Source organism: Salvelinus namaycush, chromosome 31 (genome assembly GCF_016432855.1).
Source record: "Salvelinus namaycush isolate Seneca chromosome 31, SaNama_1.0, whole genome shotgun sequence".
Lineage (NCBI taxonomy): Eukaryota > Metazoa > Chordata > Actinopteri > Salmoniformes > Salmonidae > Salvelinus > Salvelinus namaycush.
Genome location: NC_052337.1, coordinates 47,739,568 through 47,766,590, shown reverse-complemented (window position 1 = coordinate 47,766,590; position 27,023 = coordinate 47,739,568). Strand labels below are relative to the sequence as shown.

The 27,023-nt window shown below is 43.6% G+C and overlaps 1 protein-coding gene across 5 annotated transcripts in view; it reads left to right on the top strand.

Moving 5' to 3' along the window:
* The window catches only part of sec16a (SEC16 homolog A, endoplasmic reticulum export factor), a 78,171-nt gene that overhangs the window by 14,679 nt on the left and 36,469 nt on the right, over nt 1-27,023 (top strand). For all 5 annotated transcript variants that reach the window (XM_038970341.1, XM_038970337.1, XM_038970339.1 and 2 more), the window contains 9 exons: nt 9,908-10,044; nt 10,320-10,408; nt 20,242-20,413; nt 20,990-21,188; nt 21,360-21,543; nt 21,768-21,910; nt 22,963-23,024; nt 23,308-23,446; nt 26,653-26,895. In XM_038970341.1, coding sequence (XP_038826269.1) covers nt 9,908-10,044; nt 10,320-10,408; nt 20,242-20,413; nt 20,990-21,188; nt 21,360-21,543; nt 21,768-21,910; nt 22,963-23,024; nt 23,308-23,446; nt 26,653-26,895 — 1,368 coding nt within the window. The remainder of the gene's footprint in view (nt 1-9,907; nt 10,045-10,319; nt 10,409-20,241; nt 20,414-20,989; nt 21,189-21,359; nt 21,544-21,767; nt 21,911-22,962; nt 23,025-23,307; nt 23,447-26,652; nt 26,896-27,023) is intronic.

Genomic DNA, 27,023 nt, shown 5'->3' with positions numbered 1-27,023 from the left:
GCGAGTGTAGCGAAATGCTTGTGCTTCTAGTTCCGACAATGCAGTAATAACCAACAAGTATTCTAACCTAACAATTCCACAACTACTACCTTATACACACAAGTGTAAAGGGATAAAGAATATGTACATAAAGATATATGAATGAGTGATGGTACAGAACGGCATAGGCAAGATGCAGTAGATGGTATAGAGTACAGTATATACATATGAGATGAGTAATGTAGGGTATGTAAACATAAAGTGGCATAGTTTAAAGTGGCTAGTGATACATGTATTACATAAAGATGGCAAGATGCAGTAGATGATATAGAGTACAGTATATACATATACATATGAGATGAGTAATGTAGGGTATGTAAACATTATATTAAGTGGCATTGTTTAAAGTGGCTAGTGGTACATTTTTACATAATTTCCATCAATTCCCATTATTAAAGTGGCTGGAGTTGAGTCAGTATGTTGGCAGCGGCCACTAAATGTTAGTGGTGGCTGTTTAACAGTCTGATGGCCTTGAGATAGAAGCTGTTTTTCAGTCTCTCGGTCCCTGCTTTGATGCACCTGTACTGACTTCGCCTTCTGGATGATAGCGGGGTGAACAGGCAGTGGCTTGGGTGGTTGTTGTCCTTGATGATCTTTATGGCCTTCCTGTGACATCGGGTGGTGTAGGTGTCCTGGAGGGCAGGTAGTTTGCCCCCGGTGATGCGTTGTGCAGACCTCACTACCCTCTGGAGAGCCTTACGGTTGTGGGCGGAGCAGTTGCCGTACCAGGCGGTGATACAGCCCGACAGGATGCTCTCGATTGTGCATCTGTAGAAGTTTGTGAGTGCTTTTGGTGACAAGCCAAATTTCTTCAGCCTCCTGAGGTTGAAGAGGCGCTGCTGCGCCTTCTTCACAACGCTGTCTGTGTGGGTGGACCAATTCAGTTTGTCCGTGATGTGTACACCGAGGAACTTAAAACTTTCCACCTTCTCCACTACTGTCCCGTCGATGTGGATAGGGGGGTGCTCCCTCTGCTGTTTCCTGAAGTCCACAATCATCTCCTTTGTTTTGTTGACGTTGAGTGTGAGATTATTTTCCTGACACCACACTCCGAGGGCCCTCACCTCCTCCCTGTAGGCCGTCTCGTCGTTGTTGGTAATCAAGCCTACCACTGTAGTGTCGTCCGCAAACTTGATGATTGAGTTGGAGGCGTGCATGGCCACGCAGTCGTGGGTGAACAGGGAGTACAGGAGAGGGCTCAGAACGCACCCTTGTGGGGCCCCGGTGTTGAGGATCAGCGGGGTGGAGATGTTGTTACCTACCCTCACCACCTGGGGGCGGCCCGTCAGGAAGTCCAGGACCCAGTTGCACAGGGCGGGGTCGAGACCCAGGGTCTCGAGCTTGATGACGAGTTTGGAGGGTACTATGGTGTTAAATGCTGAGCTGTAGTCGATGAACAGCATTCTCACATAGGTATTCCTCTTGTCCAGATGGGTTAGGGCAGTGTGCAGTGTGGTTGCGATTGCGTCGTCTGTGGACCTATTGGGTCGGTAAGCAAATTGGAGTGGGTCTAGGGTGTCAGGTAGGGTGGAGGTGATATGGTCCTTGACTAGTCTCTCAAAGCACTTCATGATAACGGAAGTGAGAGCTACGGGGCGGTAGTCGTTTAGCTCAGTTACCTTAGCTTTCTTGGGAAAAGGAACAATGGTGGCCCTCTTGAAGCATGTGGGAACAGCAGACTGGGATAAGGATTGATTGAATATGTCCTTAAACACACCAGCCAGCTGGTCTGCGCATGCTCTGAGGACGTGGCTGGGAATGCCGTCTGGGCCTGCAGCCTGCAGCCTCCACGGTTTCTGGTTTGGGAATGTTTTAATCGTTGCTGTGGGTACGACATCGTCAATGCACTTTCTAATGAACTCGCTCACCGAATCAGCGTATTCGTCAATATTGTTGTTGGACGCAATGCGGAACATATCCCAATCCGCGTGAGCGAAGCAGTCTTGAAGCGTGGAATCAGATTGGTCGGACCAGCGTTGAACAGACCTGAGCGAGGGAGCTTGTTGTTTTAGTTTCTGTTTGTAGGCTGGAAGCAACAAAATGGAGTCGTGGTCAGCTTTTCCGAAAGGAGGGCGGGGGAGGGCCTTATATGCGTCGCGGAAGTTAGTATAACAATGATCCAAGGTTTTACCAGCCCTGGTAGCGCAATCGATATGCTGATAGAATTTAGGGAGTTTTGTTTTCAGATTAGCCTTGTTAAAATCCCCAGCTACGATGAATGCAGCCTCAGGGTGTGTGGTTTCCAGTTTACAAAGAGTCAGATAAAGTTCGTTCAGGGCCATCGATGTGTCTGTTTGGGGGGGAATATATACGGCTGTGATTATAATCGAAGAGAATTCCCTTGGTAGATAATGCGGTCGACATTTGATTGTGAGGAATTCTAGATCAGGTGAACAGAATGACTTGAGTTCATTAATGTTGTTATGATCACACCACGTCTCGTTAATTATAAGGCATACACCCCCGCCCAGAGGTCTGCATCAGTGGCTTGTAGGGAAGTGTGGAAGCCAGGAGATGCAGAATGTGTTTGTTAATTAACGATCAATTACTGTGAGACCGGCAGTTATTTGCTTGACAATCACAGGCTGAAAAAATTTCAACCCCACTCCCATCACACCCCCTCCATGCTTCATTGTGGGGACCACAGATGTGGAGATCATCCGTTCACCTACTCTGCGTCTCATAAAGACAAGAAAAATATCACATTTGGACTCATCAGACCAAAAGACAGATTTCCACCGGTCTAATGTCCATTGCTTTTGTTTCTTTGCGAAAGCAAGTCTCTTCTTCTTATTGGTGTCCTTTAGTAATGGTTTCTTTGCAGAAATTCAATCATGAAGGCCTGATTCACGTAGTCTCCTCTGAATAGTTGATGTTGAGATGTGTCTGTTACTTGAACTCTGTGAAGCATTTATTTGGGCTGCATTCTGAGGTGCAGTTAATTCTCATCCTCTGCAGCACAGGTAACTCTGGGTCTTCCATTCCTGTGTTGGGCCTCATGAGAGCCAGTTTCATCATACAGTGGTTCCTCCTTTAAACCTTGCGAGCTTACACCGCGGGATTTAGAGGTACCCAGCATCAGGGCTTCATTGCTCCAGACCACCGCAAGGGAGAGTTAGAGCACTCATTATGCATTTGGGTCCCAAGGTTTTAATATAACCAATCATATCGAGTGGTTCCAATGACGAATTTGACGCGAGCCACCTGTCCCTGGTGACTTTCTTCAGCGAAGATGGCTGACAAAACATTATGGTGAACGCTAATTTAAGTAATTATAACGTCATAACGAGTCAAGAAAAACATTTACAGTTGAAAGGAATATGTTAGAGACAAACGATTGTGCATATTTTGTTGTCATCAAGTTAATTTACGAAAATCGGTATTGAGCAATTTTTGGGGGGTTCAGTCATATCCAATACCAGGTGTATCAAACTCCATTCTTTGAATGATGCTGTGTCTGCATGTATGAATTACAATTATACACTTCAACAGTGTTTACCGCTCTTGGGACATCAATGATTACACATTGTAACTATGCAATAGATGGAACATGATTTAAGTAAAGGCTGATTTGTAATTCATAAATACAGAATAAAAAACAGTACATCCTGCCAGCACACCCACAAGCGAGCCACTCAGGTGGAGAATGATGCGTGGAAGAGAGCAGGAACGAGATGTGAGTAACAATCTAGGCTATTTGCTCTGAGACCGGCATAATAATGCAATGAAACAAGCAGGGAGCAGGTTTCGAACCCTCAACATTCTAGCCCGAAGTCCAGTACGCTATCGACTGTACCCAAATGTATTAATTGGGGTTGAGGCTGATTGTGGCTAAAAACACTTTATCAATTGGAATCTAACACGTGGAAAGGGGAAAAAGTATTATTAGTTTTTCACAAGTGTAGCAGGATGGGCTATTAGCTGAATAGACTTTTCAACCTTTACTAAAGAATTGTCTAATAGCCGAGCTAGGTGTGTGTGACCCCCCCCAGTCCCCAACTTGCAACAAATAATTTGGATTTATCTTTCCACATCTACATACACACATCTACCTACACACGGTTAATGTTCTGAAAAATATATATATATTGGTCATGGCCAAATCGGGATTTGGCGCAGCGGTATAAGGCACTGCATGTCGGTGCAAGAGGCTTTACTACAGTCCCTGATTTGAATTCAGGCTGTATCACATCTGACTGTGATTGGGAGTGCCATAGGGTGGCGCACAATTGGCCCGGCGTCATCCGGGGTAGGCCTTCATTGTAAATAAGAATTTGTTCTTACCTGAGTTGCCTAGTTAAATAAAGGATCAATTTTTAAAAAACAACTGGCGGCAACTGCAGAGCAATCAATTGGAGGTGAACAGTGACTGGTGCTAAAAATATTGCTAACTTGTTATGTAAGTGTTGCACACCAACAGATGGAGAAAACCAACACCAGTCGAGCAATTCATTTCAACAATAATCTTCATTTTAATATGACTTTACAGACAACAAGAGGACGTAATTGGAGTCTTATTTCTTCGGAGCCTACCTCAGCCAGTTATGAGGCTTAACAGCCTAATAGAAGTAGGATTTTTTTTTATTAGGCCGACTTACAATTGCAGCCGGTCTCCCGTCCGCACGGCACAGCGATTCTTCAGCTAAATAGTCCAGTACTGTACTGCCGACCATCACGTTGTACAGCGCCATATTTTTCGTTCCATCCTAACAGAAACCCAGAGTTTATTATTATAATTTTTTCATGGAATAGAAACACCATAATATTAAGCAAGTACCAGTCAAAAGTTTGGACACACCTACTCGTTCCAGGATTTTTCTATATTTTTACTATTTTCTACATTGTAGAATAATACTGAAGACATCACAACTGTAGCAGGTGTAGCCCATCATGCAAATGTTTCCTATTAGCAGGACAATGGACTATTTATGACCTGGCTACTGTTGTGAAAATTCCTCAACTTGCAAAATATTTGATGCTTATGTACTGTAAAGTGTTACATTTTTAACTCAAAACAGCAGTACAGTATTTATTCATCAACATCTTTATGCTTTTGTTAATAAAATAACGAGAAAAGACATTCAAATGCGAATGTTTATATTAACTTGATTTTAGTCACATTTCCACCCAGCTCCACGACCACAGGTAAAACCTTGCTGAGATGATCAATGTATTTGTTACGTTGTTGTATCGTCAATTTCTCTAGCCAAAAAATCTTGATGGCCTTGACCAGTTCATCTTTGCCTGTCGGCTTGGCAGAGTTATGGATGAATGTTTTCAGTTGATGCCAAACAAGTTCGATCGGGTTTAAATCAGGAGACCTATGTGTAGCTATTCCCTCCGCAAGGCAATCAAACAAGCTAAGCGTCAGTATAGAGACAAAGTAGAGTCGCAATTCAACGGCTCAGACACAAGACTTATGTGGCAGGGTCTACAATCACGGACTACAAAAAGAAAACCAGCCACTTCGCGGACCCCGATGTCTGGGAGCAAGACAAACTTAACAACTTATTTGCTCGCTTTGAGGACAATACAGTGCCACCGACATGGCCTGCTACCAAAACCTGCGGGCTGTCCTTCACCGCAGCCAACGTGAGCAAAACATTTAAACGTGTTAACCCTCGCAAGGCTGCCGGCCCAGACGGCATCCCTAGCCGCGTCCTCAGAGCATGCGCAGACCAGCTGGCTGGTGTGTTTACGGACATATTCAATCAATCCCTGTCCCAGTCTGCTGTTCCCACATGCTTCAAGAGAGCCACCATTGTTCCTTTTCCCAATAATGCAAAGTTGTAACTGAACTGAACTAAATGACTATTGCCCCGTAGTACTCACTAATGTCATCATGAAGTGCTTTGAGAGACTATTCAAGGATGATCTCACCTCCACCCTACCTGACACCCTAGACCCACTCCAATTTGCTTACCGCCCCAATAGGTCCACAGACGACGCAATCGCAATCACACTGCACACTGCCATAACCCATCTGGACAAGAGGAATACCTACGTAAGAATGCTGTTCATTGACTACAGCTCAGCATTTAACACCACAGTACCCTCCAAACTCGTCATCAAGCTCGAGACCCTGGTTCTCGACCCCGCCCTGTCCAACTGGGTCCTGGACTTTCTGACGGGACACCCCCAGGTGGTGAGGGTAGGAAACATCTCCACCCCGCTGATCCTCAACACTGGGGCCCCACAAGGGTGCGTTCTCAGCCCTCTCCTGTACTCCCTGTTCACACATGACTGCGTGGCCAAGCACGCCTCCAACTCAATCATCAAGTTTGCAAACGACACAACAGTGGTAGGCTTGATTACCAACAACGACGAGACGGCCTACAGGGAGGAGGTGAGGGCCCTCGGAGTGTGGTGTCAGGAAAATAGCCTCATGCTCAACGTCAACAAATCAAAGTAGATGATCGTGGACTTCAGGAAACAGCAGAGGGAGCAGCCCCCTATCCACATCGACGGGACAGTAGTGGAGAGGGTGGAAAGTTTTAAGTTCCTCGGCGTACACATCACTGACAAACTGAAATGGTCCACCCACATAGACAGCGCTGGCTTGTCACCAAAAACACTCACAAACTTTTACAGATGCACAATCAAGAGCATCCTGTCGAGCTGTATCACTGCCTGGTACGGCAACTGCTCCGCCCATAACCGTAAGGCTCTCCAGAGGGTAGTGAGGTCTGCACAACGCATCACCGGGGGCAAACTACCTGCCCTCCAGGACACCTACACCACCCGATGTCACAGGAAGGCCAAAAAGATAATCAAGGACCACAACCACCCGAGCCACTGCCTGTTCACCCCCGCTATCATCCAGAAGGCGAGGTCAGTACAGGTGCATCAAAGCTGGGACCGAGAGACTGAAAAACAGCTTCTATCTCAGACTGTTAAACAGCCATCACTAACATTGAGTGTCTGCTGCCAACATACTGACTCAAATCTCTAGCCACTTTAACAATTAAAAATTGGATGCAATAAATGTATCACTAGTCACTTTAAACAATGCCACTTTATATATAGTATATACAAAGTATGTAAAGTAGGGTGTAAAGTAGGGTATATATAAACTGTACTCTATACCATCTACTGCATCTTGCCTATGCCGTTCGGCCATCGCTCATCCATATATTTATATGTACATATTCTTATTCATTCCTTTACACTTGTGTGTATAAGGTAGTTGTTGTGAAATTGCTAGATATTACTGCATGGTCGGAACTAGAAGCACAAGCATTTCGCTACACTCGCATTAACATCTGCTAACCATGTGTATGTGACCAATAAAATTAGATTTGATTTAGAGATTTTTGGATTAAAAAAAATATATATAGTGTAGGCCTACCGAAGGTGTTGTAGGTGTTATTTACTTTTATTTAACCTTTATTTTACTACATAAAGGTCTACTTACTCTGCTGATGTCTTAACCAGTTTATGTCCTCATTTGCAATGCAAACCTGGGCAGCAGTGTGTTTTGGGTCATTGTCTGCATTTGGAGAAGAAAGAAAATACATTTATCCTAACAGCCAAAATTAGGTACAATAATAGAAATATACATGTAAATAGGCCTAAACGTAACAAAATCTTGCTATAATTCTACCTTGAAAGAAATGTTGGGTCCAGCATATCTCTTGATGATTTCTTCCTCAAAGAGATCTCGTGCCATGATACCTGAAAAAGGAGGCAAGAGTGAATTATTGTGCAACACATAACATTCTGTGGGGTGTAGGCTACAATATTTTCTGTACCTTTTGCTTTGTAAATAGCCAACTTACCATCAAAAATCAAATATGTGCCTGGTCCCTGGCGAGAAATTGCCCCCCACCCATGGAATTTGAGGGGATGCTTGGGACTCGGCTTGCTTGACCGTCTTCCTTTTTTTCTGTAGCAATTTTGAGCAAATTGCTCAAGGGCCATGGTTGATTCGTCTGTGAAGATGACATCATTGAATGTCTCGCCAGCTTTGATCCATGCCTGTGCCTGCAGGACGCAAAGTCCTTTGTTTGTCAGACGAATCATTGGGTCAAAACTACAGAACAGTTCAAAATAAGCGAACACATATGGTTAATGTTCTGATCATTTAAAAAAATATATTTATGTATAAACATTTCTTACCGGGCCTTTCCATAAGTCCACGCAAGTTTCTTTAACTGTCTTCTGACTGTAATTAGAGCGATGTTGATGTGATGTCAGCAGATTACAGATTGCCTTGGCCGATTGCTCATCTTCATGAATATAAGCAAGTGATATCTGCTAAATAATCAAGTTAGGTTTCTTCATAAATAAACAATTCTAAATAATAAACTGGCTTTATTTACAAATTAGTGAGAATGTCTCACCCCATGTTCAAGAATTGCCTTTTTCTCACTCACTCTAGGTTAAATGAAAACGAAATCTCCAAAATATTGTAACTTTTTTAAACAAAGTAATTTATTATCATTAATTAATTTAGAATGATATAAAAGCCCCTTAGGATCTGTGAGAATATCTAACGGAAAATGAACCTTAGATATTTATTTAGAGGCCTCCAATCCTCTAAATGTAATTGTTTTCGATATACTGTAGGCCTACCATAGGCGAAAGGAGTCTCACTAGTGTTGAGTAATGTGCTGTTCAAAATGGTATAGGTCTTATTTATTTATAGATCATATTGAAGTTAGAAGCAAAAGCTTTTATTTTAGCACCGTTTCGCACTGCTCTGAGGCAAGCATGGGGACTGGTCTTGATAAATCAATGATATTTTTATTTTCACTTAATTTCTTGTTGGGTATTGGTTAGACAAGATTTAGAAAATTAGGGTGCAGAAATGTTATGCTCTTAGTGTAACCTTTATTTAACTAGGTAAATCAGTTAAGAACAAATTCTTATTTACAAGGACAGCCTACTCCTTCCTTCCGTTATACAAATTTCTTAATCAATCCCATATACTATGTTATTACAAAAAAAGGTTTTAAATTCTCTGTTAATGCCAATACGGAAGACTATCAAATGCTTCTCAGAGATGTCATCTGGTGGTCAAACTAGCAATAACTTGCATTAACAGAAAAAATGGCTGTCAAATAGATAATGTGCCAAAGAATGCTGCAGCAGCCCGCAAGGTGTGCCACAGTATGACGCAACTTTTAAAGGAGGAACCACTGTGTCACTTGATGGTTTTTGCGACTGCACTTGAAGAAACTTTCAAAGTTATTCATTTTCCGTGTTGACTGACCTTCGTGTCTTAATGATTAATGATTTACTGTAGTTTCTCTTTGCTTATTTGAGCTTTTTCTTGCCATAATATGGACTTGGTCTTTTACCAAATAGGGCGATCTTCTGTACACAGTACCACCCCTACCTTGTATACCAACCCTAACTTGTCACAAACCAACTGATTGGCTCAAATGCATTAAGGAGGAAAGAAATTCCACAAATGAACTTTTAACAAGGCACACCTGTTAATTGAAATGCATTCCAGGTGACTACCTCATGAAGCTGGTTGAGAAAATGCCAGGAGTGTGTGACGCTGTCATCAAGGCAAAGGGTGGATACTTGGAAGAATCTCAAATTTAAAATATATTTTGATTTGTTTAACACTTTTTTTTGTTACTACATGATTCCATATGTGTTTTTTCATAGTTTTGATGTCTTCACTATTATTCTACAATGTAGAAAATAAAATTTAAAAAATGGAATGAGTAGGTGTGTCTAAACTTGTGATTGGTACTGTACATTCAAATGAATTTGAGATAGAGCTGGGCACTGTCACATCACCGTACCCAGATCCTGTATTTCTCACACAGGTGCTTGGTAAAAACAAGACAGCCATGCTCCCTTGTGCATGTCCTTCCACATTCCAATTTGACCATGTTTTTTTGTCCCTCAGGATGACCCATACATGATAGCGGACCCTCGCTACGGCAGATATGAAGGAGCCAACCCGGCCTACCCCCCATACAGAGAGCCCCCGCCAGAGAGACCCAGCTCCAGAACCAGCCAGTACTCAGACAGACCCTCCTCCAGGTCAGCGGAGAGTTACACTAGTACCAGTAACAGTACCCTATTACCAGTGCAAACTGTGGAGAAGTAAGTGTGTGCATTGTGTGCGTGTTACAGCTGTACTGTTTACGTGGGTGGGTTGGATGGTCAAAATTCCCACACCTCCATTGACAGTTTGGGACTGGAAAAGCCTTTGTCTGATGTGTTTGTGTGTGTAGTTGCTTTAGGGCCTAACCTTTTTGACCATCCCTCCGTGAGCTTGTGGACACTCAATCCTCCCTGTTTTCTGCTTATTCCAGGCAAGGTTTCCCCCCCGAAGACTATCAGAGAGCTAACCGAAGTGCTTATGATGACTACTATGCAGAGTATTACAAAAACCAGTACGGAGGTAAGAGCCACAGTACCAACCACCAATGACTTAGTTACATTGCGATAACTATGGTAGAATGTTAGGTAAAACTTACAAAACCTACAATTATTACTATACAAAGTAATGCACATTGGGTTATTCCTAACTTACACTGAGTGTACAAAACCTTAAAAACACCTTCTGAATATTGAGTTCCACTCCACCCTGCTGCCCTCAGAACAGCCTCAATTCGTCGGGGCATGGACCTACAGTGCATTCGGAAAGTATTCTAACCTCTTGACTTTTTCCACATTTTGTTACGTTACAGCCTTATTCTAAAATGTATTAAATTGGTTTTTTCCCCCCTCATCAATCCACACACAATACCCCATTATGATGAAGCAAAAACAGGTTATTTTTTGCAAATGTATCAAATAAAATAAAAAGCTTTAATGAACTTTCTTTTTTTTTATACTTGTTCCCCTTTTTCCCCCCCAATTTCGTGGTATCCAGTTGGTAGTTACAACCTCCTCCGAAACACAAGCCAACCGAGCCGCACTGCTTCTTGACACAATGTCCGCTTAACCCGGAAGCCAGCCGCACCAATGTGTCGGAGGAAACACCGTACACATGGCGACCATGTCAGCGTGCATTGCGCCAGGCCCTCCACAGGAGTCACTAGTGCCCGATGGGACAAGAACATCGCTGCCCGGCCAAACCCTCCCCTAACCCGGACGAAGCTGGGCCAACTGTGTGCCGCCCCATGGGTCTCCCGGTCGCAGCCGGCTGCGACAGAGCCTGGACTCGAACCAGAATCTCTAGTTGCACAGCTAGCACTGTGATGCAGTGCCTTAGATCACCGCGCCACTTGGGAGGCCCTGAAATATTACATTTACATATGTATTCAAACCCTTTACTTAGTACTTTGTTGAAGCACCTTTTGCAGCGATTAGAGCCTCGAGAGTCTTCTTGGGTATGACGCTACAAGCTTGGCACACCTGTATTGGGGGAGTTTCTCCCATTCTTCTCAAGCTCTGTCAGGTTGGAGGGAAAGCGTCGCTGCACAGCTATTTTCAGGTCTCCAGAGATGTTTGAAGTTCGGGCTCTGTCTAGGCCACTCAAGGACATTCAGAGACTCCCGAAACCATTCCTGCGTTGTCCTGGCTGTGTGCTTAGAGTTGTTGTCCTGTTGGAAGGTGAACCTTCGCCCCAGTCTGAGGTCCTGAGCGCTTTAGAGCAGGTTTTCATCAAGGATCTCTCTGTACTTTGCTCTGTTCATCTTTCCCTCGATCCTGACTAGTCTGCCAGTCTCTGCAGCTGAAAAATATCCCCACAACATAATGCTTCTACCACCATGCTTAACCGTAGAGATGGTGCCAGGTTTCCTCCAGACGTGACGCTTGGCATTCAGGCCAAGGAGTTCAATCTTGGTTTCATTAGACCAGATAATCTTGTTTCTCATGCCCTGAGAGTCCTTCAGGTGCCTTTTGGCAAACTCCAAGCAGGCTGTCATGTGCCTTTTTCTGAGTGGCTTCCGTCTGACCACTCTACCATAAAGGCCTGATTTGGTGGAGTGCTGCAGAGATGTTTGTCCTTCTTGAAGGTTCTCCCATCTCCTCTGATGAACTCTGGAGCTCTGTCAGATTGTCCATCAGGTCTTGGTCCAAATCAAATTTTATTTGTCACATACAATGGGGCAAAAAAGTATTTAGTCAGCCACCAATTGTGCAAGTTCTCCCACTTAAAAAGATGAGAGGCCTGTAATATTCATCATAGGTACACTTCAACTATGACAGACAATATGAGGGGGAAAAAAACAGAAAATCACATTGTAGGATTTTTAATGAATTTATTTGCAAATTATGGTGGAAAATAAGTATTTGGTCAATAACAAAAATGTATCTCAATACTTTGTTATATACCCTTTGTTGGCAATGACAGAGGTCAAACGTTTTCTGTAAGTCTTCACAAGGTTTTCACACACTGTTGCTGGTATTTTGGCCCATTCCTACATGCAGATCTCCTCTAGAGCAGTGATGTTTTGGGGCTGTTGCTGGGCAACACGGACTTTCAACTCCCTCCAAAGATATTCTATGGGGTTGAGATCTGGAGACTAGCTAGGCCACTCCAGGACCTTGAAATGCTTCTTAAGAAGCCACTCCTTCGTTGCCCGGGCGGTGTGTTTGGGATCATTGTCATGCTGAAAGACCCAGCCACGTTTCATCTTCAATGCCCTTGCTGATGGTAGGCTTTGTTACTTTGGTCCCAGCTCTCTGCAGGTCATTCACTAGGTCCCCCCGTGTGGTTCTGGGATTTTTGCTCACCGTTGTTGTGATCATTTTGACCCCACGGGGTGAGATCTTGCGTGGAGCCCCAGATCGAGGGAGATTATCAGTGGTCTTGTATGTCTTCCATTTCCTAATAATTGCTCCCACAGTTGATTTCTTCAAACCAAGCTGCTTACCTATTGCAGATTCAGTCTTCCCAGCCTGGTGCAGGTCTACAATTTTGTTTCTGGGGTCCTTTGACAGCTCTTTGGTCTTGGCCATAGTGGAGTTTGGAGTGTGACTGTTTGAGGTTGTGGACAGGTGTCTTTTATACTGATAACAAGTTCAAACAGGTGCCATTAATACAGGTAACGAGTGGAGGACAGAGGAGCCTCTTAAAGAAGAAGTTACAGGTCTGTGAGAGCCAGAAATCTTGCTTGTTTGTAGGTGACCAAATACTTATTTTCCACCATAATTTGCAAATAAATTCATAAAAAATCCTACAATGTGATTTTCTGGATTTCTTTTCCTCATTTTGTCTGTCATAGTTGAAGTGTACCTATGATGAAAATTACAGGCCTCTCTCATCTTTTTAAGTGGGAGAACTTGCACAATTGGTGGCTGACTAAATACTTTTTTGCCCCACTACATGTTTAGCAGATGTTATTGTGGATGTGGCGAAATGCTTGTGTTTCTAGCTCCAACAATTCACAACAATACACACAACCTAAAACTAAAAGAATGGAATTAAGGAATATATAAATATTAGGATGAGCAATGTCGGAGTGGCATAGACTAAATACAGTAGAATAGTATACAATATATACATGTGAGATAAGTAAAGCAAAAATATGTGAACATTATTTAAGTACATTTTTAGAGGTCTGTATAGAGGTCCTGGATGGAAGGAAGCTTGGCCCCGGTGATGTACTGGGGCCGTACGCACTACCCTCTGTAGTAGAGGTCGACCAATTTTATGATTTTCTTTCAATACCAATACCGATTTTATTGGAGGACCAAATAAAGCCGATACCGATTAACCGGACGTTTAAAAAAAAAAATATATATATATATATATATATAATGTATATATATATACACTGCTCAAAAAAATAAAGGGAACACTTAAACAACACAATGTAACTCCAAGTCAATCACACTTCTGTGAAATCAAACTGTCCACTTAGGAAGCAACACTGATTGACAATAAATTTCACATGCTGTTGTGCAAATGGAATAGACAAAAGGTGGAAATTATAGGCAATTAGCAAGACACCCCCAATAAAGGAGTGGTTCTGCAGGTGGTGACCACAGACCACTTCTCAGTTCCTATTCTTCCTGGCTGATGTTTTGGTCACTTTTGAATGCTGGCGGTGCTTTCACTCTAGTGGTAGCATGAGACGGAGTCTACAACCCACACAAGTGGCTCAGGTAGTGCAGCTCATCCAGGATGGCACATCAATGCGAGCTGTGGCAAGAAGGTTTGCTGTGTCTGTCAGCGTAGTGTCCAGAGCATGGAGGCGCTACCAGGAGACAGGCCAGTACATCAGGAGACGTGGAGGAGGCCGTAGGAGGGCAACAACCCAGCAGCAGGACCGCTACCTCCGCCTTTGTGCAAGGAGGAGCAGGTGGAGCACTGCCAGAGCCCTGCAAAATGACCTCCAGCAGGCCACAAATGTGCATGTGTCTGCTCAAACGGTCAGAAACAGACTCCATGAGGGTGGTATGAGGGCCCGACGTCCACAGGTGGGGGTTGTGCTTACAGCCCAACACCGTGCAGGACGTTTGGCATTTGCCAGAGAACACCAAGATTGGCAAATTCGCCACTGGCGCCCTGTGCTCTTCACAGATGAAAGCAGGTTCACACGCACATGTGACAGACGTGACAGAGTCTGGAGACACCGTGGAGAACGTTCTGCTGCCTGCAACATCCTCCAGCATGACCGGTTTGGCGGTGGGTCAGTCATGGTGGGGTGGCATTTCTTTGGGGGGCCGCACAGCCCTCCATGTGCTCGCCAGAGGTAGCCTGACTGCCATTAGGTACCGAGATGAGATCCTCAGACCCCTTGTGAGACCATATGCTGGTGCGGTTGGCCCTGGGTTCCTCCTAATGCAAGACAATGCTAGACCTCATGTGGCTGGAGTGTGTCAGCAGTTCCTGCAAGAGGAAGGCATTGATGCTATGGACTGGCCCGCCCGTTCCCCAGACCTGAATCCAATTGAGCACATCTGGGACATCATGTCTCGCTCCATCCACCAACGCCACGTTGCACCACAGACTGTCCAGGAGTTGACGGATGCTTTAGTCCAGGTCTGGGAGGAGATCCCTCAGGAGACCATCCGCCACCTCATCAAGAGCATGCCCAGGCGTTGTAGGGAGGTCATACAGGCACGTGGAGGCCACACACACTACTGAGCCTCATTTTGACTTGTTTTAAGGACATTACATCAAAGTTGGATCAGCCTGTAGTGTGGTTTTCCACTTTAATTTTGAGTGTGACTCCAAATCCAGACCTCCATGGGTTGATAAATTTCCATTGATAATTTTTGTGTGATTTTGTTGTCAGCACATTCAACTATGTAAAGAAAAAAGTATTTAATAAGAATATTTCATTCATTCAGATCTAGGATGTGTTATTTTAGTGTTCCCTTTATTTTTTTGAGCAGTGTATATGAGAAACACAAGCATTTCGCCACGTCTGCTAAACATATGTGTAATAATGACAATTACAACAATACTGAATTAACACTTTTTTTTAAACTTAATATAATACATTTAAAAAATCTATTTAGTCTCAAATAAATAATGAAACCTGTTCAATTTGGTTTAAATAATGCAAAACACAGTGTTGGAGAAAGTAAAAGTGCAGTATGTGCCATGTAAAAAAGCTAACGTTTAAGTTCCTTGCTCAGAACATGAGAACATATGAAAGCTGGTGGTTCCTTTTAACATGAGTCTTCAATGTTCCCAGGAAAGAAGTTTTAGGTTGTAGTTATTATAGGACTATTTCTCTCTATGCCATTTGTATTTCATATATCTTTGACTATTGGATGTTCTTATAGGCACTATATAGTATTGCCAGCCTAATCTCGGGAGTTGATGGGCTTGAAGTCATAAACAGCGCAATGCTTGAAGCACAGCGAAGAGCTGCTGGCAAATGCAGGAAAGTGCTGTTTGAATGAATGCTTACGAGCCTGCTGCTGCCTGTCACCGCTCAGTCAGACTGCTATGTCAAATAATAGACTTAATTATAATATAATAAACACTCAGAAATACAAGCCTTAGTTCATTAATATGGTCGAATCCGGAAACTATCATTTAGAAAACAAAACGTTTATTCAGTGAAATACGGAACCGTTCCGTATTTTATCAAACAGGTGGCAACCCTAAGTCAAAATTTTGCGGTTACATTGCACAACCTTCAATATCATGTCATAATTATGTAAAATTCTGGCAAATTAATTACGGTCTTTGTTAGGAAGAAATGGTCTTCACACAGTTCGCAACGAGCCAGGCGGCCCGAACTGCTGACGCGAAATGCGCTTTAAATCATCACCCGTTTAGCGAAGTAGGCTGTGATTCGCATTGATTATATGCAACGCAGGACAAGCTAGTTAAACTAGTAATGTCATCAACGATGTGTAGTTAACTAGTGATTGTTTTTGATCGAATATAAAAAATAAAAATAAGAAGTTTAGTGCTAGCTAGCAACTTACCTTGGCTCCTTGCTGCACTCGCGTAACAGGTGGTCAGCCTGCCACGCCGTTTCCTCGTTGATTGCAATGTAATCGGCCATAATCGGCGACCAAAAATGCGGATTACCGATTGTTATGAAAACTTTAAATCGGCCCTCATTAATCGGCCATTCCGATTAATCGGTCGACCTCTACTCTGTAGTGCCTTGCGGTCGGAGGCCAAGCAGTTGCCATACCAGGCAGTGATGCAACCTGTCAGGATGCTCTCGATGGTGCAGCTGTAGAACCTTTTGAGGATCTGAGGACCCATGCTAAATCTTTTCAGTCTCCTGAGGGGGAATAGGTTTTGTCATGCCATCTTTCACGACTGTCTTGGTGTGCTTTGACCATGTTTGTTTGTTGGTGATGTGGACGCCAATGAACTTGAAGCTCTCAACCTGCTGCACTACAGCCTGTCGATGAGAATGGGGGTATGCTCGGTCCTCCTTTTCCTTTAGTCCAGGATCATCTCCTTTGTTCTTGATCATGTTGAGGGAGAGGTTGTTGTCCTGGCACCACACAGTCAGGTCTCTGACCTCCTCCCTATAGGTTGTCTCACTGTTGTCGGTGATCAGGCCTACCACTGGTGTTGGAGCTGTGCCTGGCCGTGCAGTCATGAGTGAACAGGGAGTACAGGAGGGGTCTGAGCACGCACCCCTGAGGGGCCCCTATGTTGAGGATAAGCGTCGCGGATGTGTTGTTACCTACCCTTCTAGTGTTCCATTATTGAAGTGGCCAGTGATTTCAAGTCTATGTATATGTGGCAGCAGGCTCTAAGGTGCAGGGTTACGTAACTGGGTTGAAGCCGCCTAGTGATGGCTTTTTAAGTCTGATGGCCTTGAGATAGATGTTTTTCAGTCTCTTGGTCCCAGCTTTGATGCACCTGTACTGACCCCTGGATGATAGCGGGGTGAACAGGCAGTGGCTTGGGTGGTTTTGCCCTTGATGATCTTTTTGACCTTCCTGTGACATCGGGTGCTGTAGGTGTCCTGGAGGGCAGGTAGTTAGCCCCCGATGATGCGTTGGGGAGACCGCACCACCCTCTGGAGAGGTTTGCGGTTGCGGGCGGTGCAGTTGCCGTACCAGTCGGTGATACAGCCCGACAGGTTGCTCTCAATTGTGCATCTGTAAAAGTTTGAGGGTTTTATTTGCCAAGCCAAATTTCTTCAACCTCCTGAGGTTCAACCTCCTGAGGTTGAAGAGGCACTGTTGCTTCTTCACCATGCTGTCTGTGTGGGTGGACCATTTCAGATCGCCAGTGATGTGAATGCGGAGTAACTTGAGTCTTTCCACCTGCTTCACTGCGGATGTGGATAGGGGCGTGCTTCTTCTGCTGTTTCCTGAAGTCCACGATCCTTTTGTTTTGTCGACATTGAGTGAGAGGTTATTTTCCTGTTACCACATTCCCAGGGCCCTCACCTCCTCTCTTACTGCCCCGTAGCACTCACATCGGTAGCCATGAAGTGCTTTGAAAGGCTGGTCATGGCTCACATCAACAGCATCCTCCAGGATACACTAGGGCCAATCCAATTCGCACACCGCCGCAACAGATCCACAGATGACGCAATCTCAGTCGCACTCCACACTGCCCTTTCCCACCTGGACAAAAGGAACACCTATGTGAGAATGCTGTTCGTTGACTACAGCTCAGTGTTCAACATCATAGTGCCCATGAAGCTCATCACTAAGCTAAGGACACTGGGACTTAACACCTCCCTCTGCAACTGGATCCTGGACTTCTTGACGGGCCGCCCCCAGGTAGTAAGGGTAGGCAACAACACGTCTGCCATGCTGATCCTCAACACTGGCCCCTCGGGTGTGTACTTAGTCTCCTCCTGTACTCCCTGTTCACCCACGACTGCGTGGCCAAGCACGACTCAAATCAAAGTTTATTTGTCACGTGCGCCGAATACAACAGGTATAGACGTTACTGTGAAATGCTTACTTACTCCAACACCATCATTAAGTTTGCTGACAACACAACAGTGGTAGGCCTTATCACAGACAATGATGAGACAGCATATAGGGAGGAGGTCAGAGAACTGGCAGTGTGGTGCCAGGACTACAACCGCTCCCTCGATGTGAGCAAGACAAAGGAGCTGGTCGTGGGCTACAAGAGAAATCGGGCCGAACAGGCCCCCATTAACATTGACGGGGCTGTAGTTGAGCGGGTCGAGAGTTTTAAGTTCCTTGGTGTCCACATCACCAACGAACTATTATGGTCCAAACACACCAAGACAAGTCGTGAAGAGGGCACGACAAAACCTATTCCCCCTCAGGAGATTGAAAAGATTTGGCAATGGTCCTCAGGTCCTCAAAAAGTTATACAGCTGCACGATCGAGAGCGTCCTGACAGGTTGCATCACTGCCTGGTATGGCAACTGCTCGGCCTCCAACCACAAGGCACTACAGAGGGTAGTGCATACGGCCCATACATCGCTGGGGCTAAGCTTCCTGCCATCTAGGACCTACATTATAGATCGTGTCAGAGGAAAGCCCATAAAATTGTCAGACTCCGGGCACCCAAGTTATAAACTGTTTTCTCTGCTACCGCTCATACATATGATCATCTATAATCATCATATGTATGAAAATACCCTCAAATTAAAGCTGATAGTCTGCACTTCACCCTCATTGTCATTGTATCCTTTCAAACTCAAAGTGCTAGAGTACAGAACCAAAATAACAAAAAAATGGTCAGCATCCTAATTTTTTCTGCATCTCATGAATGTTCTTCTTTGTGTTCGAGGTGTTTGAACTTAGATTCGTCTGTCCGTAACACTTTTTTCCAATCTTCCTCTGTCCAGTGTCTGTTCTTTTGCCCATCTTAATTTTTTATTTTTATTGGCCAGTCTGAGATATGGCTTTTTCTTTTCCATTACATCACATTGTTAGTTTACCTTTCTTTCCTCTGTCACGTTTGTGTGGTTCTTCCTGAGGATCGCTAGCAAAAGTGGGTCATATTAGGCTAACGTAGGCCATTACAAGTTGTGCAATAATTTGGGACATGTAAACCTATTTGAATCATTATGGAACACAGACCATATGTAGCAGTTTTAAGCCTGGCGCAGGGTTCACGACGACTGGAGCGTTGTCATCACAATTCCATTTATAGGACTACAGTTCAACCCCTATTTTATACTTTTTAAACCTATTTCATAGATTGAACAATTTCAATATGGCAACTTTCAGGATGAATCAAACCAGTTTTTTTATGCACAAATATATTTCATATGTAAAGGCTCTCCAACCATTGTTTTATTTGCATCAATACTTTCCTAAATAATATACAAGATCAGAGTATTTTAAAATGTACCAATTGGTGCTGAAAAGGAGAAAATGTGTATTTGCATCGCTTTCTTTCATTGATCCCTAACCATTCTCTCCATATTCTAGTGAGTCTGTTGAAAATTCTAGTTAAAGGTACACCAAATTTAAAGGGATGGCTTTAAATAAATGGACTGAAAACCCTATTCAATGAAAACTCCATGAGAAAGTCTGTTTTCCAGGAAGTGGCAGGGTTTTTAGCGGTTTAATTAAATGTATTTAGCACACACTAGGGAACCACGCCTGCAAAGCCCGTTATGCACCTGAATACCAACTGCGGAGAAGTGCGTAGGAAAGGCGTACATTTCTTAAGTCTGAATCGTGCGCTTAGTGAATAGGTGCTGCCAGCAGTAGGCAATGTATAAACAGAATACAGACACAAAGTCAACATAAAAAATGTACATACAGATTTGACAATATAAATACAGTAAACATCAGGATTAATTGCAAGAACAATGATATAATAACTAATTAAAACTCTAATGTAGTGTTAGCTAACGTTGACGTAATCCTGATGGTCTCCACCTGTCTGTGTTTGTTCAGACCGGAGCAGGTGGGAGGGCTACAATGCTTCAGCAGGCACATATGACCCCCGCTACAGAGACTACTACGACCAGAACTACTGGTACAACTACAACCCTGAGGCCTACCGGGGCAGGGAGGCAGCCTACTACAACCAGCAGCCCACCCAGCAGTACCCTGCCGCTACCGCCAGGTATTCGCTTATACAGCCTTGATTGTTTTTCATTGAGATATGTCACTAATGATAGGGAAAGACAGATGGGTAGAGGAATACAGAATGAAGGTGCAGGGTTTGAACCCATGCCGCAAGGGGCAATGTGTGGTCCCGAGTTAGGAGTGCTATCACTAAACCAGACTATGGCTTCATTAGCACTTCCAGATACTCAGTCATAGTGGTTAACATTTTCTATTTTGCTAAACTCGCCTCATCTACAACAAACTTGTAGCGTCCATCAAGCTTGACTTTGATGCATATCATATATTTATGTTGAAGGGATGGTTCACTCCAATTACAAAATTACATATTTGTTTCTTTGCCTTATAAGCAATTTATGGACAAGGACATGGTGCAATCCATGGATTAGGTTTGTTTACATAGCCACTGCCACCACCTAACTTTTGGGGTGAACTACCCCTTTAATGAGAGACGAGCCCTGAAATGATTGTTCTGCATTCCAATCTCAGTGTTAGTAATCACCCCCCAGTTTGATGTCAGTGTTGTGACGCCTAACATGGCCAAGTCCAGTTCTAATGGAGTTTCTGTGTGTAGGCCACCGGGCTATGACGACAAGTGGCGCTACTATCCTGGTTACGATGCCAGTTTTGACGATGACTACCGGCGGCAGAGGGACCAGTACAGGGACGATTTTGACCGACGGAGCGTCCACAGCGAACAGTCGGCCCACAGTCTACACAGCTCCCAAAGCCATCGCAGCCGTCGCAGCAGCTTTAGCTCCCGCTCACAACAGGTGTGTGTCTATATGGATTTGCGAAAGACTGTCTTAATTTCCTTCCAGTGTTGGTACTTTTTTATTTGTTTTTAGTATGGATCATCACGTCAGTGTGTGAATAACTTGGGTGTTGTAGTTTCTTCAAACCATCCAAAATATTAACTTATGTACCCCCCCTCTGCCCTGTAGAGTGAGGTGTACAGGTCTCAGCCTGACCTGACAGCGGTTTACGACCCCGCTGTTTCTACCCTGCCTGTGGACTACTCCTATGGGCAATACCCAGAGCAGACGGATCCCGGACAGAGCTTCAGCCAGTACCCCTACACCTCGGGCTACCAGGCAGACGACAGCACCTGGGTCGTCGCTGAGCAGCGTAAGAACATTGTTACTGGTAACATTCATTTGTCATTTCTGGTTTGCAGAACAGAAGAAAGAACCAGAAGTTGTTGAGTCCCATGAGTTATTCTGACTGATCTGGGGATTTTCCTGATTGCTGACCTTATCTGATTCTTGAAATGTCCTTGTGGAAATTGGGACAGAATTTTCAGTCTGTTCAGATTTTGGATTGTTTATAAAGTTCTCCCTCTCCCCCCTCAGCTCCTCCTCGTCCCATTACTCCAGAGAAGTACTCGGTATCCCACCGCTGTGCCCGCTTCGGGCCAGGTGGTCAGCTGATCCAGGTCCTGCCCAACCTCCCCTCGGCCGGCCAGCCTGCTCTAGTGGAGATCCACAACATGGAGGTAACCCTGAGAACCCAACCCACAACCCAGCCTTCTAATCGGCTAAGGCCGGAATTCAGTTGTCATCGATAGCGTTTCAAAGAGCACTAGAAATAATCAATCTATACTGTGGTTGATTGGGATTCAAATATTTGAAGTACGGGTGTGGCTTTGTGTCAATAATATCCCATGGTAATATCCATGTGATGTCAACCTTTAAATACACAGGGAGGGGATGGGATGTCCACCAAGTAGCTTGTGAAGTGTGTTGGCCATAATGAGGTTGATATCTCCAATATAGCATAATTTTGTTGAGAAGAATGTCGCAGTTCAGGCAAATTCAAATCTGGAACTTGAAGCCAGTTCCACTGCTGAGTTTCATTCTTCCCCTCGAATCAGGGACTTTAGACCTGGAACACCAAGTGGGTGCAATTAATTATCAGGTAAAACAGAAAACCAGCAGTACTCTAGGTAATTGCGCTATGGGCTCTTGTTTTACGTCAGCTAGGTGCTGAACATGACCCTGGTGTTTCACCGTCTGCTTCGGTGGTGTTGATGCTTCTGATGAGTTAGCTAGTCTGTGTAAGACATCCTTAACTGGGGGTCTGTCATTGATTGTTGTGAGAAGGTGTGAGTTATGATCAGCATTTTAGCACATGGGTGTAAGGAAGCGAATGGATTGAGATTGGCAATCACTAGAGGAGATGGCAGTTCACTTGCAGCTCATGTATCATCAGACCGATACAGAACTGAACATGCATGAAGGGTTTACCACAGCTGGTTTCTGTATAAAGCATATTTTATACCCAACGTAAGTACGCTTAGCAAAATTGCTTTCTTCCGTAGTTGCATCATGTTACAGATTTTGACCTGCACACTTGTGTGTATATTTGTGACGCCCATTTTGCATAGCTAATAAACTAGGCTTTTATAAATTAGGCAATAGAAATGCTAAACAAAGTCATTGTTTTATTATACACCATAGAAAAAAACAATTTGAATAGATTGTGAAATGATGACCATTAAATGGCCTTTTGAAGTGTATTTCTTGACCATCTATGGTTTTCCTACAGACGATGCTGCAGGACACACCAGACCAATCCGAGCTGCGCTCCTTCCCCGGACCGCTTTTGAAGTAAGAGCGTTTTGACCTTTCACCCTTAACCCCTGATGCCTAGTCTCCTAGAATGAGATAAAGATTAGGCTACATCCTAGCTATTTTCATACCCAACTGCTTAGCTACGTGTGCTACCTGCTTGTCTGTCTGTGTGAGATTGACTACATTGCAGGCGGACTATGCAGAAGGATTGATCTACAAATCCCCTTGTATCCCAAATTCTGTGATAAAAATTAGCAATTCTGTGCTTCGCCTTGCTCAAACTGGTTCCCTCAAACAAGCTGTGTGTTACTTCTCAAAGGGAGGAGACTCACAAGGTCGACGTGATAAAGTTCTCCCAGAACAAAGGCCTGGAGTGTGCCCGCAACAACGACCTCCTGGACAAGGACTCGGCTGCCCTCCTCTGGGACTTCATCGTGCTGCTGTGTAGGCAGAACGGGGTAAGACTGGTGGTCGGAGGTGGGACAAGACTCTTATGTTATTTAAGTTTCATTGTCTGTATCACGGATGCATTAAAAGACAACAAAAATATAAACATGGTGTAGAGCCCTCAAATTCAAATTTGGACCTTGAAGCCAGTTTCACTGCTTTTTTTCATTCTTCCCTTCTAATAAGTGACTGAGTTAGACCTGGGACACCAGGTGGGTGCCATTTATCAGGCAAAACAGAAAGCCAGCAGTACACTGGACCCTTCAGGGTCGTATTTAAATACCCCTGTTATAGACCGTTGCATCAGACATACTTGTTATGTGTACAGTCCATTCAGAAAGTATTCACATTTTGTTACGTTTCTGCCTTATTTTAAAATTGATGAAATAAAATGTTTTCCTCATCAATCTACACACAATACCCCATAATGACAAAGCGAAAACATGTTTTTAGAAATGGGAGACTGGGAGACTTGATTTTCAGCGGCAGGGACTGGGAGACTAGCCAGAATCAAGGGAAAGATGAACGTAGCAAAGTACAGAGATCCTTGATGAAAACCTGCTCCAGAACACTCAGGACCTCAGGACACCTTCCAGCAGGACAACGACCCTAATCACACAGCCAAGACAATGCAGGAGTGGCTTCGGAACAAGTCTCTGAATGTTCTTGAGTGGCCCAGCCAGAGCCCGGACTTGAACCTGATCGAACATCTCTGGAGAGACCTGAAAATAGCTGTGTAGCGACTCTCCCCATTCTACCTGACAGAGCTTGAGAGGATCTGCAGTGAAGAATGGGAGAAACTCCCAAAATACAGGTGTGCCAAGCTTGTAGTGTCATACCCAAGAGGTCTCAAGCTGGAGACTTACATTTCCCTCACTAACTTTAAACATCAGCTATCTGAGCAGCTAACCGATCGCTGCAGCTGTACATAGTCTATCTGTAAATAGCCCACCCAATCTACCTACCTCATCCCCCATATTGTTTTTATTTACTTTGCTGCTCTTTTGCACACCAGTATCACTACTTACACACCATCATCTGCTTATCATCATCTGCTCATCTATCACTCCAGTGCTAAATTGTAATTACTTTGCTACTATGGCCTATTTATTGCCTTACCTCGTCATGTCATTTGCGCACACTGTATATAGACTTTTTTTCCTATTGTGTTATTGACTGTACGCTTGTTTATTCCATCTGTCGTTTTGCTTTATCTTGGCCAGGTCGCAGTTGTAAATGAGAACTTGTTCTCAACTAGCCTACCTGGTTAAATAAAGGTTAAATTAAAAAAATGTAATTAAAAATATCTCAAGGCTGTAATCGCTGACAAAAGTGCTGAGTAAAGGGTCTGAATTCTTATGTAAATGTGATATTTCCATATTTCAAAAATATATAAATAAATTGCTTTGTCATGGGGTATTGTCTGTAGATTGAGGAGGGGGGAAATGATTTAATCAATTTTAGAATAATGCTGCTGCGTGACAAAATGTGGAGTAAGTCAAGGGGTCTGAATACTTTCCGAAGGCTCTGTATGTGTAACACTACATGTTAATGTTTTTAAATGTATGTCAATTGTAAAGTCTGGTCTAATGTATTTTTGTTATGTGTCAGACCCCAGTAAGACAAGCAGTCTCTAATTGGGATCCTAATAAATCAAATCAAACACAGACCGTTGCATCAGACATAGACATCAGACGATTGTGAAGACCACATACTCTTTGGTGTTTTTGTGTGGTGACTGTGTTTGTGTGTCAGTATGGTTCTTTATGAGGGTGAGAGTGTATGTGTTTTCATTTGTGTGTCTATGGCAAAAGTCTACTTCTCTTGAGGTCTAGTCTATCAAGCAGTGGGGATAGTGTGTGACTGACAGTATGTCTTGGTTTGCACAGTCATGACTGAAATTATTTGCACCATTTTGAAAAAGATGAGCAAAAAAAGACTGTATAATACAAATACTAAGCTATTTTGTATGCCCCAAAAAATTGGTAGTTTGTTATTTTATACAAATGCTCAGAGAAATACATTTTGTTTAACAAGTAATCTTTTTTTTCTCAAAAATAGTGGTCAAAATGATTGGTACCCTTTCTTTCAAGACTCCTACACCCTGTACTTGTGAGGATAATGGCACTGAGCCTTTTTCTAAAATGTTCTATGAGATTGGAGAACATATTAGGAGGGATTTTAGACCATTCCTCCATACAGAATCTTTCCAGACTGTTGATATTCTTTATTTGCGCTTATGGACTGCCCTCTTTAATTCAATCCACAGGTGTTCAATGTGGTTCAAGTCCGGAGACTGAGATGGCCATTGCAAAATGTTGATTTTGTGGTCAATTAACCATTTCTTTGTGGATTTTGATGTGTGCTTGGGGTAGGGCTGGGTGATTTTATATAGAATTAATTTGAATTCATGTTTTAGCGCAATGTCCCAAATGCCTTTATTGCAAGAATCAAGTTTCTTGTTTTTATGAGCGTTCTATGTCTTGTTGGACTCGTCTCCTTCGCTCCTTCTGTGCTGTGTGCACTGTGCACTTTCCCACTCGCACACAGACACTTTTTACTCTCTGACAAGCAGTTTAAACTCGCCATTTGCATTTGAGGTTTGGTCCAACTGAGTCGTCATATGGACACTGAATTGCTTAGACATTATTTTACTGTAATAGATGAGAACTTAACCTTTCTAACGATACCCTTTTTATGTCACAACTCAAAATGTAGAACAAAGCAGACCTTAATAAAACGAGAGTATCAATGAACATGTTGTGGAAAATGTATGCTCAGTTTCTGACGCGCATAGCATTAGATTATTCCTGACTGTTATAAATGTAGTATATTGACCTTTAATTGTGCAACAAAGTTTATTTAGGGGAAAAAATGTAGATGTATATCGTGACCCACCCATAAGTTTGAAAGAATCAAGATATGATTTTTAGGCCATATAGCCCAGCCGTAGCTTGGGGTAATTGTCTTGCTGGAAGATCAACTTGCGACCAAGATTCAGCCTCCTGAATTCAGCCTCCAGCAATTTGTATTAGTATAAAATAATTATAATGTTAATTTTTTGTTGCATGCAATATAGCTCAGTGTTCTATATTTTTATAGTAATTTTTGCTCATCTTTATCAAGGATGCCAATAATTTTGGTCATGACTGTGGTGTAGGCATATATCTAAACAATCCTCTTTCTCCCTCTTCCTCGATCTTCCCTTTTCTCCCAGACCGTGGTTGGGACTGACATAGCTGATCTGTTGCTGAAGGAGCATCGCTCAGTGTGGTTGCCTGGCAAGTCACCTAACGAGGCCAACCTGATTGACTTCAACAACGAGCCACTGGCGCGGGCCGAGGAGGAGCCTGGGACGGGACCACTGTCCCTCCTATCAGACACCTTCATGACTGTCCCCGAGAACGTAGGCAAGGAAACGGAGCGCTTCAGGGAACTGCTGCTATTTGGTCGCAAGAAGGTATGCATCTACCTTGAATTTACTGGTTTATGTTAAGTGCGAGAGTAGGAGGAAATTCATCTTTTTAGGAGACAATGTGAAAAACATGCTTTGCGACATTGTAACAGAATCGTATGAGAACTTTCATT